The 13,002-nt window shown below is 44.1% G+C and overlaps 1 protein-coding gene across 1 annotated transcript in view; it reads right to left on the bottom strand.

Moving 5' to 3' along the window:
• Window positions 1–12,191, bottom strand: part of GABRB3 (gamma-aminobutyric acid type A receptor subunit beta3) — a 114,560-nt gene extending 102,369 nt beyond the window's left edge. The window contains exons 1-3 of the mRNA XM_082043435.1: window positions 12,017–12,191; window positions 11,749–11,840; window positions 11,511–11,578 (exon numbers count right to left, since the gene is read on the bottom strand). Coding sequence (XP_081899561.1) covers window positions 11,511–11,578; window positions 11,749–11,840; window positions 12,017–12,096 — 240 coding nt within the window. The 5' untranslated portion in view covers window positions 12,097–12,191. The remainder of the gene's footprint in view (window positions 1–11,510; window positions 11,579–11,748; window positions 11,841–12,016) is intronic.
• Window positions 12,192–13,002: the final 811 nt, after the last annotated feature.

Genomic DNA, 13,002 nt, shown 5'->3' on the forward strand with positions numbered 1-13,002 from the left:
GGTGAAGCCCAGTCCACTTCATCTAGGCAATCAACTTCTACCTATATTCTAGGTGCCTAACGAAGGCTGCGTAGGGGACTCTGTTACTTTCTTTAGTTTGTTGTCATGAAGAGAGCTAAGTACTCTGGAAATCCTCCACAGAAAGACTATTATCTACCTAAACAGAGGTGAACAACATCTCTATTTGGATTTAAATGCATGTTAACTGCCTGATGTAGCTGACTTGGATGCCACCTCAAGCTCCTTCTTCTCTTAATCGGTAGCTGTCACTCATCTACCAGAGCTTTTTGCTCTATGATGCAGCCCAACATGCAGCTTTCGAACTGTGTGGGAAGTCACTGTCAAGGGGTATGAAGACAAGCAAGACCAAGAGAAACAAATTTGCGACAGCAGTTTTTCCATGTGCAGAGAATATTTGTCCACCAGTTTTCCCTAGAAAACACATTCTCAATGAGAAACAAAGAGCTCTGACAGCAGGGCAGAGCCAAGAGGACGCGGAGGTGTCATCCACTTCACCTACATCCAGAATAGTGACAGATGGGCATTTGGCCCAAGCCATGCTCCCTGTACAGAGAATGGAAAGAAACAAGCTCTCTACAATGAGTTATGTTCTAATACACGTACTGCCAGTCAGAGAGGATGTATCAGCCTCGGGAGAGTCACAGCTCTTCCACTAGAAATGGTGACTCCATAACTTGACATAGATGCAACAAATTGTGCTTTTTGGATATATCAAGCCAAGAAAATAAAGTGAGCTGGGGAATTTTCTGCTCCGAAGGACAATGGCATGGCATGGCACAGCATGTTTCTATCTAGACTAATTTATTTCACAACACAAGTAGTTGTATTCAAGCTGCCTACTGGGAATGGACCTGGCATGTGCTAACTCGCTAGAGAGCACCCAAGCATCACTTGGGAAAATACTGGCCAAATCCATGCCAATGATTAACATATGATGGGTGCACACCTGAGCTCAGGCACCATGCTCAAGCACAGAAAACTTGACATTCTACAGATGATCAGGAGTGTCACAAGTCCTAAATCCAGGAGATCCATACCCCCTGGGATCCTTTTGGAAACAAAATGAAGGGTCATATCTATTCTGCAACTCCTGCAAACATTTTCCTGTGCAAAGTTCCAGTTGTTTTGGGAGACATTTTTCTCATCAAAATAGAAAGCCTATTTTACATGACTGCAAAATGCTTAAAAAGGCCAAGTGTTGTTATCTGAATAGTCTAGGAAGTCAGAAGCTAAAGCAGATCAATGCGGGCACACCCAAGTATAGACATGTCATTATGTTACATTACAAAAAAAAGGCCTAAGCTCATCTTTTATATCTTTAATGAGTAATAAGACTTACTGCATTGCTCAGTACTCCCACCTTGAGTTGGTGTGTTTTAAAATTCAGAATTTAAATGCATTTTTGTATTGTCTTTTATTTTCAACTTTAAAATTTCAGTGCTTTTTAAAAGGCACAGTGGCATCAGAAACCACCACGAAAAATAGCTATCTGCTCACAAAATAACATTATTAAATAGAAAAATGGCTTCCACTGGTTTACATTTTAGCATTCTCAGTCTAGCAGATTCAATTTCTTCCTCTTCCAGACTGATTTCCCCACTGAAAAAATGTGAGAGGGGCTCAGCTTCCCCTGCAGAGCCAAGCTGAGCTCCTGCAAGGGGAAGCCCTCAGCTCTTTGATTCTGCACCAGCCCAGCTGCAGAGTGGAAGGTCCTGCCCAACCAAGCTCATGTGGCATGTGAATGGGATTATACCTCACCATTTGATGTCATAACTAAGTAATGAGCTCATGTGCTAAGCCTATGATGAATAAGCAACCACCTGAATGGGAGGTGTTAAAATACCCCTTCTGTGATCAGGAAATAGCCCTGTGGGACACAAGGGAATGAAGCTCTTCCTTTCAAGTAACTTTAGGGTTAACAGACCAGCAGATTATGATAGTGGGGCTATCTTACATCTCAGTTAAAGAGCAAGGGATGAGCTATTTTTAATCATATGGATTTGAGCTTGCTTTTAAAGGTTATATTCTCTGTCCTACATGTATTTTGATTCAAGACTCACACAAAGTCTACCTGAAAAATCTTCCATAGTTTAAACTGTATACAGAATTTTACATGCATTAACCTGCTAGGCAATATTACTTACTGCTGCTAAACATCAACTGTGTACCAGTTCAGCAGTCTTCTACTTACCTTTGAAAATGTATGTTAAGGAGGAATAACAAGCAGAATTCATCCCAACACTAACTAAAAATTGAGCATCTATCCTAGGACAGTCAACTCCTCTCATTGTCTCCTCCGCCCCATTACCCTGTTAGCACTTCTAGACAGGCACTTCTGGAGGGCCAGTCATCCTTACTGTCTTGAAAAACAGTCTTGGAACATAAAAATATCATTTTATGGAAGCACTTCTCTCTGCTAAACGGAGCTCTGATGCTCGGCTCTGGCTGGATGCTGGTCATATGCTGGATAACCTATTTAAAGCTTGTGGAACAAGTCATGTTCAAGCATCTAACTGCCACTGATACAACCACCCTGTACTGAGCTCTGTGTTGACATAACTTCACAGCTTCCAGAAAAGGCACCAGCTGCACCAGAGGTACCTCTGACATCTCTGCAGAGTGCTGTATTGTGCCAGGGAGACATACCCATGAACTAATGAAAATTTGACATTCATATTAGTATAAAGAAAAAAGTCATTAACTGCTATTGAACTGCCAATTATCCAGTGTAACTGCAGACCTCCCAGCACAGCTGTTTTACCTTCCCTCTCTGCTGTATGCAATATTACACTCATATTGCAGGTTACATTATCACAGCAACATGTAACTGGCTCCTAACTGCTGAGAGAACAAATTATTTTGCCAAAATTATTGGTTCAAATCCATAATTGTGAAAAATGAATTAGACATGCCTAGACTTGGGGGATTTTTCCTTGCAAGCTCTGTAGTTATAAGGAACTGTGAAATTCAATTAAAAATATTAAATGAACTCTCCTTTTGAAATTATTCTTCTTCCAGCTATTTTTTTTACTCTGTGTCACAGGGGAGAAAAAATAAAGTTTGTCCTGGATAAGCTAAAACCCCTAATGGTAACAAAATATTACTCAACTTTTTCCATTGAAAGCTTTTATTATCCTTCAGTATTGATGGATTGCACTTGATACTACCCAAGTTTAAAGTATTTCTATAATCAAATCTTTATTAAAATGAAAATTGTGGGGAGAAGTGTATCGTTACTAAATTACCCTAATGCTCCAGTGACACTTGAATGAAAAGTACTCTTAGAGTCTTGAGACTGAGGAAGCCTTAAGTTACAAATCATGGGAGGTTGCAGAAGTACACCACAGAAGTACTAACATGTGTTTGTTTTATTTTTCCCTAAACATCCACCACCAGCCAGTACCAAAGTCAGGACACTTGACTGGTTAGATCTTTAGTCAGATATGTCATGGATGTTCCTGTGTTTGTGTGTTGTCTTCTGCCAAGCATGAGATTGTCTGCCATGCCTTTAATAAATTGCTATGCTTTCTGTATGACTGCAGACATTGAATTATCTCAATAAGCACTCAGTGCATGAATAAAAACAGTCATATAAAAAACATTTTTCCTTTCTCTCTTTTGTCTTCAAAGGAATGGGAAAAATTACTAGGCACAGAGTAGATATAAATCCATAAAGTTTCTGTGAAATTTCTACTTGTGTATAGCTTACATGAGTGTACTTCTTCATTACTTGGGTATGATGAAAGGCTGTCGACACAAGTAAAAATTTACCCATGGTTACATGCACTGAAGTCCTGACCTTGTACTTTACAACTCATTTTTTTATGACCAGTATATTTGAAAGGACATACATGTGACTCTTGTTGCAGTCCATGCAAAGATACCAAGAACACGATGGAGATACATACACAACATTGGTAACTAATAACATCTCAGATGGCATGGCATATCCTTATGATGCTGGCATATATTACAAACAGCCTACGGGAGACCCCTGACCTTCTGCAGCATCAGCACGAGATCAGCAGGGGCATCTGAAACCACACCATGACATGCCTGTGTGTACAACTCATGGGAGTATTGACAGAAACACTGATTAAATCAGAGCACAGATTCACAGAAAAACAGGGCTGGAAAAGATCTCAAAGCATCGGCCTCTCCAGAGGCAAGAACACCACCACCAAGAGTCTCTTCTTGAAAACCTGCAACAAAGGAGATGCTACAACAAATTTAGTTAGCTGAAAACTAATCTGAAATCAATTAATTCATTTCTTCAGGTCTTACTTCAAGTGGTTCTAAAGAGCAGCTCATCATCCTTCTATCACCAGCTACCTACATACTGGGAAATTTATGTCCTCTCTCAATACTATTTTTCAGTGCTAGAAAAACCGATTTACTTCAACACAGCCACATATACGCTGTTTTCTAATTGTTTTAATTCCCTTCCTTACACCTCCTGTTGAAGTCCATCTCCCCGCAAACCAGTGCAAAAAACACTGGACACAGCATTCTTGCTCAGGCTTCGCTAACGGTGGCCAGAGAAAACCCTGTGTTTCATAAACTACACTTGTAGTCATGTACCCAAGAGTAAGATGCATCTTTTTTCAATTGTACTGCACTTGTGACTTTGATTAACTTTTCCACTTGCTTTAGCCTCTGGTCCAGTAAAACCTCCATGTCCTTTTTTTCTGCACTGTTGCTTAGCCAATTCTTTCTAAGTACTGGATTCTTCCTTCTCACAAAACGTAGCGCTTTGTGCTTGCCTCTATTTATGGCCATTCTTCTAATTTGTAAACATCATTTCAAATTCCCCTTTCTCCCCTGAAATACTTGCAATTATTCCAGATTGATGTCATCACAGATTGTATCTATTTCATCATCCAAGTCAGGATGATTCAACATTGGCAGCTGGATTTGGGTTTTTAAAAGCCTATTGCCACCTCCCAGCAACATCAACAACCTCATTGTGTCTGCATAAGCAGGTGCTTCTTCCCCTTCACAAGGGCTGCGTTCCTGCGCCGATAAGCAGAAGTCTGTCATGAGTTGCCTTAGCCAAACGAGTCATTCTCCTGTCACACCATCTGCCACAAGCACTTCTCTCTCTGTTGATAGGAACTATGAAACATGTCAGGAGTGGAGAGACAGAGTGAGGCAGGCTGTGGGAGTTCACAGGTGCTGTCCTGAGAAAGAAAATTGGATGCCACCAAGACCTTGAACCCTGTGTTCAGTTTTGCCCCCCTCACTGCAAGAAAGACATTGAGGTGCTGGAGAGAGTGCAGAGAAGGGCAATGAAGCTGGTGAAGGGTCTGGAGCACAAGTCTGATGAGGAGCAGCTGAGGGAACTGGGGCGCTTCAGCATCGAGAAAAGGAGGCTGAGGGGAGACCTTATCATTCTCTGCAAACACCTGAAAGGAGGTTGTAGCATGGAGGGAGTTGTTCTCTTCTCCCAAGTAACAAGTGATAGGACAAGAGGAAATGGCCTCAAGTTGCACCGGGGGAGGTTTAGATTGGATATTAGGAAAAATTTCCTCACAGAATGGGTTGTCAGGCACTGGAACAGGCTGCCCAGGGAAGTGTTTGAGTCACCATCCCTAGGGACGTTTAGAGGATCCATAGATGAGGTTCTTAGAGGCATGGTTTAGTGCCAATATTGGACTCAATGATCTTGAGGGTCTTTTCCAACCAAAGTGATTCTATAATATGATTCTATGATTCTAAGACAGAAGACTCAATGGAAGCATGCTCTTCTTTCCAGTTGGCAACTGGAGGGCAAATAACCTGCCAAGACAGTCCTCCAGGAGCAGTACCCGTAGCTGCCGTCTCCTGGTGGATGGCTTCTGACTCATCACCAGCACAGCGATACCACTCTTTGCGGGCCATGCTGGCCTCAGGAGATGCCTCCCTGCTTGGGCAGTATTTCTCTCTTCTTCCTTTTTTTTCTCTATATTATCTATCAAACACATACATATACATATAAAAGTTATTTATATGGTCTATCTGACATATCTATTTAGTATGATGCACTAGTCTCCCTAGGTCCATTAAATTATATAAAAACAAAAATCACTATATAAAGTTATATATTCTATTTGATACTCTCACAATTTGTGATCAAGTTATAAGCACTGCATACATGAATCTTCTTCTATCTAGAAAACTCGTGTTTACAATCAGAATGATTATGTAATCAACTCTATTAGTACAACTCATTTAAATTCTCCATCTGAATCTTCAAAGCAAAATATGTCACAACTCAGTTACGATTTCCTGCATGAGGTAACTTCGAGATTCTGTTTGAAAAGTATTTAGAAAATGGCTGTTTATGGCAGGAAATATCAAGTTTATTTGTGATAAGAAACATAGGTCACATTTCACCATGCCTAGCTGCAGCCACCCGAAGACTAACCAAGTTGCTGTGGCTCTCTCCGTAGATACTCAGGAAAAATGGACACTATCCAGAAAGATGACTCTTTCCATCTTAAAAAAAAACTCACACACATATCTAAGATACCTGTTACAAATCAGTGCCTCCTCCTGATTCCAGAGTGAGCATGGAAGATGAGCTTTGGCTGGACACGTAGGGAACAACTCTCCTGAACAAGGGTGTCTGATGCTATTTTGAATGCCCTGGATTATGTAGGACACCTGCATAGGGCTGGCAGGTACAGCACATGATCTGTTGGAGTCCCCTACCTTTCTGCAGTGCATCCCAAGTCCAAATGGCATACCTCGAGGCACGTAAAATATCAAAGAAGCACTACCCCCTAAACAGCCACATTCTGTTCAAGAGCCCCATTAACTATGATCATAGTTTAGCAACCCAGCGTACATTTAGACACCTAATTGCATACATCTCAATTTACATGAACTGAATCCCAACTAATTTTTTGACATTTAAAGTAAGACATGACAAATCCCATCAACAGAAGTACGAAGGTTCTGCACCTTCAGTACTTCAGGTGAAGTATGAATTAATTCACCTAAAAATAATTATTTATGCATCCCTATGAAATTAGACAGTATTTTCCTTCAGTGAGTAAGAACTTCAGTTGACCTTAAAGCAGAAACTAACACAGTTTCTCAGAAAGATATCAAAATTGCTTTGAAAATCAGCAAGCACCCAATGAAGACCATACGCATACTTGCAGTTTTATAGTGGAACATATGTAAAAATAAGAAATTACAGCGTTAGCATAGAACAGATTACATCTTTTTCAGAAACAACAACTCAGAAGTTTTATGGTCTGACTTTATATCAAACTAATTTTCTGAGTACAGTATTCCCAAAACAGCAGGATGACTATTTAGCCAGTGATTCCTCCTGGCTTTTGCTGGTTTAATTTAATTGAAATTAGAGCCTTTGAAAACCCGGGATGAACAGCTCTGAAGTCCCCTCTATACACAAAAAGAATGCAGACAGCACTTTAGAGAGCAGTAGTGCAAGTTTCCTTTCTTACACGAGATCATACTATTCTCTGCAAAACATTCTAAGGAGAAAGGTTCATTTTTTCACTTATCCCCTTGTTTTCTCTATCCACTTTATAGTTTTACCTCCCATAAACTATAAAACATATCCTAAAATGATGGTAAATTGAAAACACAGCACTTTAGTCTTACAGCTAAAATGATGAGTTTAAATAGGGGGGTATGTGGAGACTCAGTGTACTGTTTATTTAACTTTCTAAGGATAAAAAAGCTACAGGAGTAATTGGGTGCTTGAAAATTATATGCTCGAAACTAACCCATTTGATTCACAGGCCAAATGTTGAACAAGAATCAGACTATAAAAATATACTGGATACTGTCTGACTGGAACTAAGTTGGCAGACTAACAAAAAGCACAAGAACTATTTCTTTTTCTATTCACATAATTTAAGCAAAATATACCTCTAAACCACAGAAAGTACAGAATACAATCAACCCAAATCATGCAAAATGAAAAATTATAAAGCTAAATTATTAGAATCTGACAAAAGTAATATTCCATACTCTTTATTTGTAAAATGACTTACAGTATTTTCTCAGTATTATGTCTGTTATTATTGATCAGCATTTTGTTTGGAGACGTACATTACTGTACATTTTACAAGCATTTACAGCAGTCTTAAATGCAATTATTGGAGGTATGCACAAAAACAGGTAGGTGGTTAAGTACCCAATTACAGGTATAATTCATGAAAAAGGCAAATAATAATGGGAAAGCATGCACAGGTAAAGCAAGGAAATAAAGCACATATGGAGATATACATACATATGTATATATAAATAAGCACAGGTCATCAACAGACTGCAGCCCTTCCTTGAACAATGAACATTTTACATTCAACTTCATTAGTTCATTCTACTACCATATATAGAACTCAAAGTATAAATATCAAGGCATATTATTTTTACTTCATAAATGTTTAGTATTTTCAGTATAATGTAAATAGTATTGCAGAGTAATAATTTCAATAATGCTATTCAATATTTTCAAGCTGTTATGTAATCAAACAGAAACTGTTTATTTAAAACTTCTCAGTAAAACAATTTGATGCTGCGCAGTCCTGATACTTGCATCAGTCCTCCTGATCCAGCATAGCATTTCAGTGTTAAAAGTAAAGAAAAATGTTAACTGTTCCATGTAATCTGAGGAAGATGCACATTACTATTTAATAAGTTTATTCTAAAAAATAGCTACAGGTAGCCTGGATGGATGAAGGGCAAAGGATTTTTAATAACGTTCAACAGAAAGAACAAAAATACACAATTAAAATTTTTAAATGTTGGAAATCCAAATGAATAACTAGTAACTGAAGACTCATAAAGGAATGTATTATATATAAGCCTACAGTTTGATTAAGAATACAAAATAGTATGATACAAACTGTAATTCTTGTTACAAAAAAATTGCTATCATATCACTGAAAGCTACATTACAGGCTGCCTAGAAGGCAGTATAATAAAACTTGCTGTAATAACTTTTTATTTATATTCATAAAATTGAAGAATGTTAATTCTCTGGTTATTTTATTTTTAATATAGAGATGAATTTTAACAAGCTAATTTATAAAAGGTTACACCAATGTCTAGTTTTAAATCGAAGGAATTAATGTCCATACTACCACAGTTCATAGAAAGAAATTCTTGTAAGACATTTCAATAGCTGATGAGGCTAAAGGTCAATGCTCACAATATCTGCTTGGAATTAAATGAAATAATATGTCAAAGATTAAAAGTGTAGCTGGTAACCACTCTGAAGTTCAACAGCAATACCTCAGGTCTTCAAACTAACTGTGACTTTTTTTTACCCTCCAAATTGCTATCTTACAATGTATACTTCAGTAATCTTGAAAAGCTCTTTCTGTTCATCCTTATTCATTGCTTCTTGATATTTACTCAATAATCTTTGCAGATCAGTATGAAGTTACCTAAAATAAGTAGAAGTAATCAGCTCAGGCAGTACCTGAATATAGCTGTTTGGTCAAAGAAGACGTCTTTTAAAGGGAGAAGAGACAAGCCCAGCTGAAAGTCCAATTGCAGTAGGGTGTTTACCAACCAGAAGTCCATTTTTTCCTGAAGTAAATTAATCCAGTTTTTGTAACAACAGTACTTTAGCAACTCCCTTCAGAAACATGTACTTGTTTCTGTTGTAAGATCTGTATTGATATTTTTCAGGCTTTGCATTGCCCCCTGAGAGGGCATAGAAAAAACCTCTTCACTTCTTCAGAGCTCTGGCAACTAATGGGAAACAGTGGGCACTGACTTGTGGGGCAGCTAGAAACTAAAGTAATTGTCATGCTGGCCCACTGTTTGCGAGAAATGGAGGGCACCCATCTTCTTGAGGAGCTCTTGTCTTACTCAAGATCTAATTACCCAGTCCAGGAGCACAACAAGCAGAGTAATTACTTACTTTTCCCTATATCCCTGCTACAGTGGGTTGGACAAGTTGTTATTTAAATCTAACAGGCTTTCCTACAGCTTGGAAAAAGAAACAAAAAAAGGCCACAAAAAGCACCATCTATCCTCTCATTTCCTTTCCAGTCTCCACCTGCCTTTCTCTGATATTTATTGCCTATGTGACACTTCACATACACCAAGTGTTATGTATTAATTTAATGCATAATGTAGTGCTTCCCTAAGTCTGGAGCACAGCCAAAGAGTGTGGAAGGTGGCAGTGGGGATAGTGAAGTCAGACTTTTCAATTACTCTTCAAAGACTCGGCTTCCATTTATTTGAGAAGCAATCTGACAGGTACAGAAAAGCCTGTGGAATATATGAGGTGTCTCTGCAGCTGCCTGAATTTGCAGAAAGCCTAAAATAAACTCTTGTAAGTAGGAATTATCTCATTTGTTCTTCCTGAATGGTTAGAAAGGCAGACGTTAGTGGTACTTTTAACTGCAAACAGGTAACTGCATCTCTGTTAAAACTATTTTTTAAAAGATCAGAAGCAGAGCAAAAAGTTTCTATCTCAGTATTTTGGGTAGACCAGGAGAAAGAAGGAAGGGGCAGGATTAATGACAGTGCACAGATCATGTATAAAGCCAAGCTCTGTTAGCTTGTAACACTGCAACAGTGCATCAAAGCGGGGATAGCGCTGGTGTTAGTGTCATATTTACTGAAAGAGAGCCCAGCTTCCGAACACGCAGATTACTATGTTTAATGCCATAAAAGTAACAACAGCATTGCAGAGTAGGCTGATCTTTAACCTCAGGTTTGCAAAAAGAAAAGAGAGACAGCATGAACAAGTAATTCGCTCAGCAACATGAAAAATCCACCTCAGATTTAGGACGAAAAACAGCAGTCCTACCTTCCAACCCCGAACTACCAAACTGCACAGAGCCGGGGGACGAACCGCAGAAACACACTAAACACCTGCCTTTTCCTCAGCGAAAACTGACAGCCCCCGAACAGCATCGCTTCGAGAAGCAAAACGACAATTCCTCCAAAGCCCATACGCAATCGCGCCTGCTCTGGTTGCTCAACAATAATTGCCACACTCGCACATGTCTGAGTTTATCCACCGACAAGCTGGGTTGTTTTTTTTTTCCCCTGAACTACGCAAGTAGCGGGGAGATGCCGGCAGCCGCGGGCCTCCGCCACCGGCCCGGGAACACCCTCGACCGCCGCCGCCAGCCCGCTCCGTTCCGCTCCGCATCCCGCCGGCTGCGAGGCCGCGGCAGGTGCCAGTGGCCCGGCGGAGCCCCAGCGAGCTCCGGCCGGGTGGGGGGACATGGAAAAGGAGGGGGTGAGCAGGCGAGCCGGTAGCCTCGGGCTCGGCCGCGCCACGCACACCCGCGGAGGCGGCCGCCGGCAGCGAGAGGAGAGAGGAGGGAAGGGGGAAAGCGCGTCTCCAGGGAAATAAAGTTTTCAGGCGGAGAGATCAGCGCTCGCCGCCCCGCTCAAATCGGCCGCCGCCCGCCCGAGCAGCAGCGACTTCGTGCGAAGGGGAGGAACGGGGAACGGGCGGCCGTGACCCGCCGGGCGGCAGCCCCCCCCTCGCTACTCACCATGTTGACTTCGGAAACCATGTCGATGCTGGCGATGTCGATGTTCATCCCCACGCAGACGGGCGGACCTGCGTGCAGAGGAGACCGTTACTCGCCGCCGCTCCACGATCTGGCGGCGAGAGGGGCCGCGGCAGCGGGGTCGTGGGAGCCGGCTCCGCCGTGCGGGAGCGGCGGCAGCCCCGGGGAGAGCGAGGCGGTGGGGGGGCTCCAGGCGGCGAGCCCGGCCAGGGCGACTCACCTCCGAAATCCGGCCGTAGGCGGATGTCGTAGCCCTTCAACAATTTATCCACAGTTTCTTTCACGAAGGACATGTTGCCGGGGTCGTTCACACTGTGGGGGCGAGAGAGATGGGGGGGGTGTCGGGCGGGGGAGGCAGAGGATGGGGTGTGGGGGACCGGGGGCGACAGCGGGAGCGGGAAGAGAAGGTGGGGGAGCGCATCAGCTTGTTCTCCTGGAGAAACGCACCCCGTGCCGCCCCGCCGCTGCCGGGGCACGCTGGCTCCTACCTCTGGGCGCAGCAGACCACGGCCACCAGGACGGGAGCAGAGAAGATCCCGAAGATGCTGCCTCCCCCAAAGCCCCACATCCCTCCGCTGCGCGCTCCCCCCGCGCAGCAGCAGCAGCCGCCGCCGCCGCGATCCGGCTGCCCCGGCTACAGCTGAGGAAGAGGCGGAGGCGACAGTCCCCGTTCTCTCCCCCCCGCCCTCCCCCGTTGTAAAAAAAAAAAATCCCCCAACACCGCTGCCCGGCCCGCGGGAGTCGCCCGCGCACTCGGCTGCGCCCACCCCGCGGCCGGACGCCGCCGAGCCCCGGAGGAAGCCGCCCTCCGCCGGAGCTCGGCCGCCTGCCTCCCCTCCGCCCGCCGTCCTCACACGCCGCCTCCCGCCCCGCCGCCTTCCCGCCACCCGGCAGGGGAGGGAGGGAGGGGGAAAGGAGGGCGCCGCCGTCCCTCCCGGCGGAGAGCCCGACGAGCGGCGCCACGGGAGCGGGGCTCGCCGGGGCCGGCAGCAGGGGGCGGTGGCACCGCCGGTGCCTCCTCGGGGCACGCCCGCCCCGCCGGCCGCGGCACTGGCCCCACGGCAGCCTCCCTGAGGCGGGGATTCCCTCTCGCAACCGGCTCCTGCTCTTCGGGAGGGCGAGGGGATCCCCGGGGTGCGAGTGGGGCCACGGTCCCCCTGGAGCCGGGTGAGAGCGGGCTGCCGGACGCCGGGCCGGGCTGAGCCCTGGGGCACGCCGCCCTCTCTTGCCCCGAGAGGGGTGGCTGCATCCACCTGCCCCTTCGTGTATCCTGGGAGCGATTCCAGGGAGGAGGCGGCTGGGGCAGGAGAGGGAGCTGGCTGAGTGCCCTGCCCTGACCCACATCGGGCTGGAGAGGGGTCCCTGCCACGGCCTGGCATGCAGTGTGTGTGCAGAGGTCCTCGGTCTGAGGCTTCCTTCAGCCATCCCTGTGAGGGTGCCACCAGCACAGACCTCCATCATCATGTTTTGCCAG

Source organism: Streptopelia decaocto, assembly GCF_964273445.1.
Source record: "Streptopelia decaocto genome assembly, chromosome: 1".
Taxonomy (NCBI): domain Eukaryota; kingdom Metazoa; phylum Chordata; class Aves; order Columbiformes; family Columbidae; genus Streptopelia; species Streptopelia decaocto.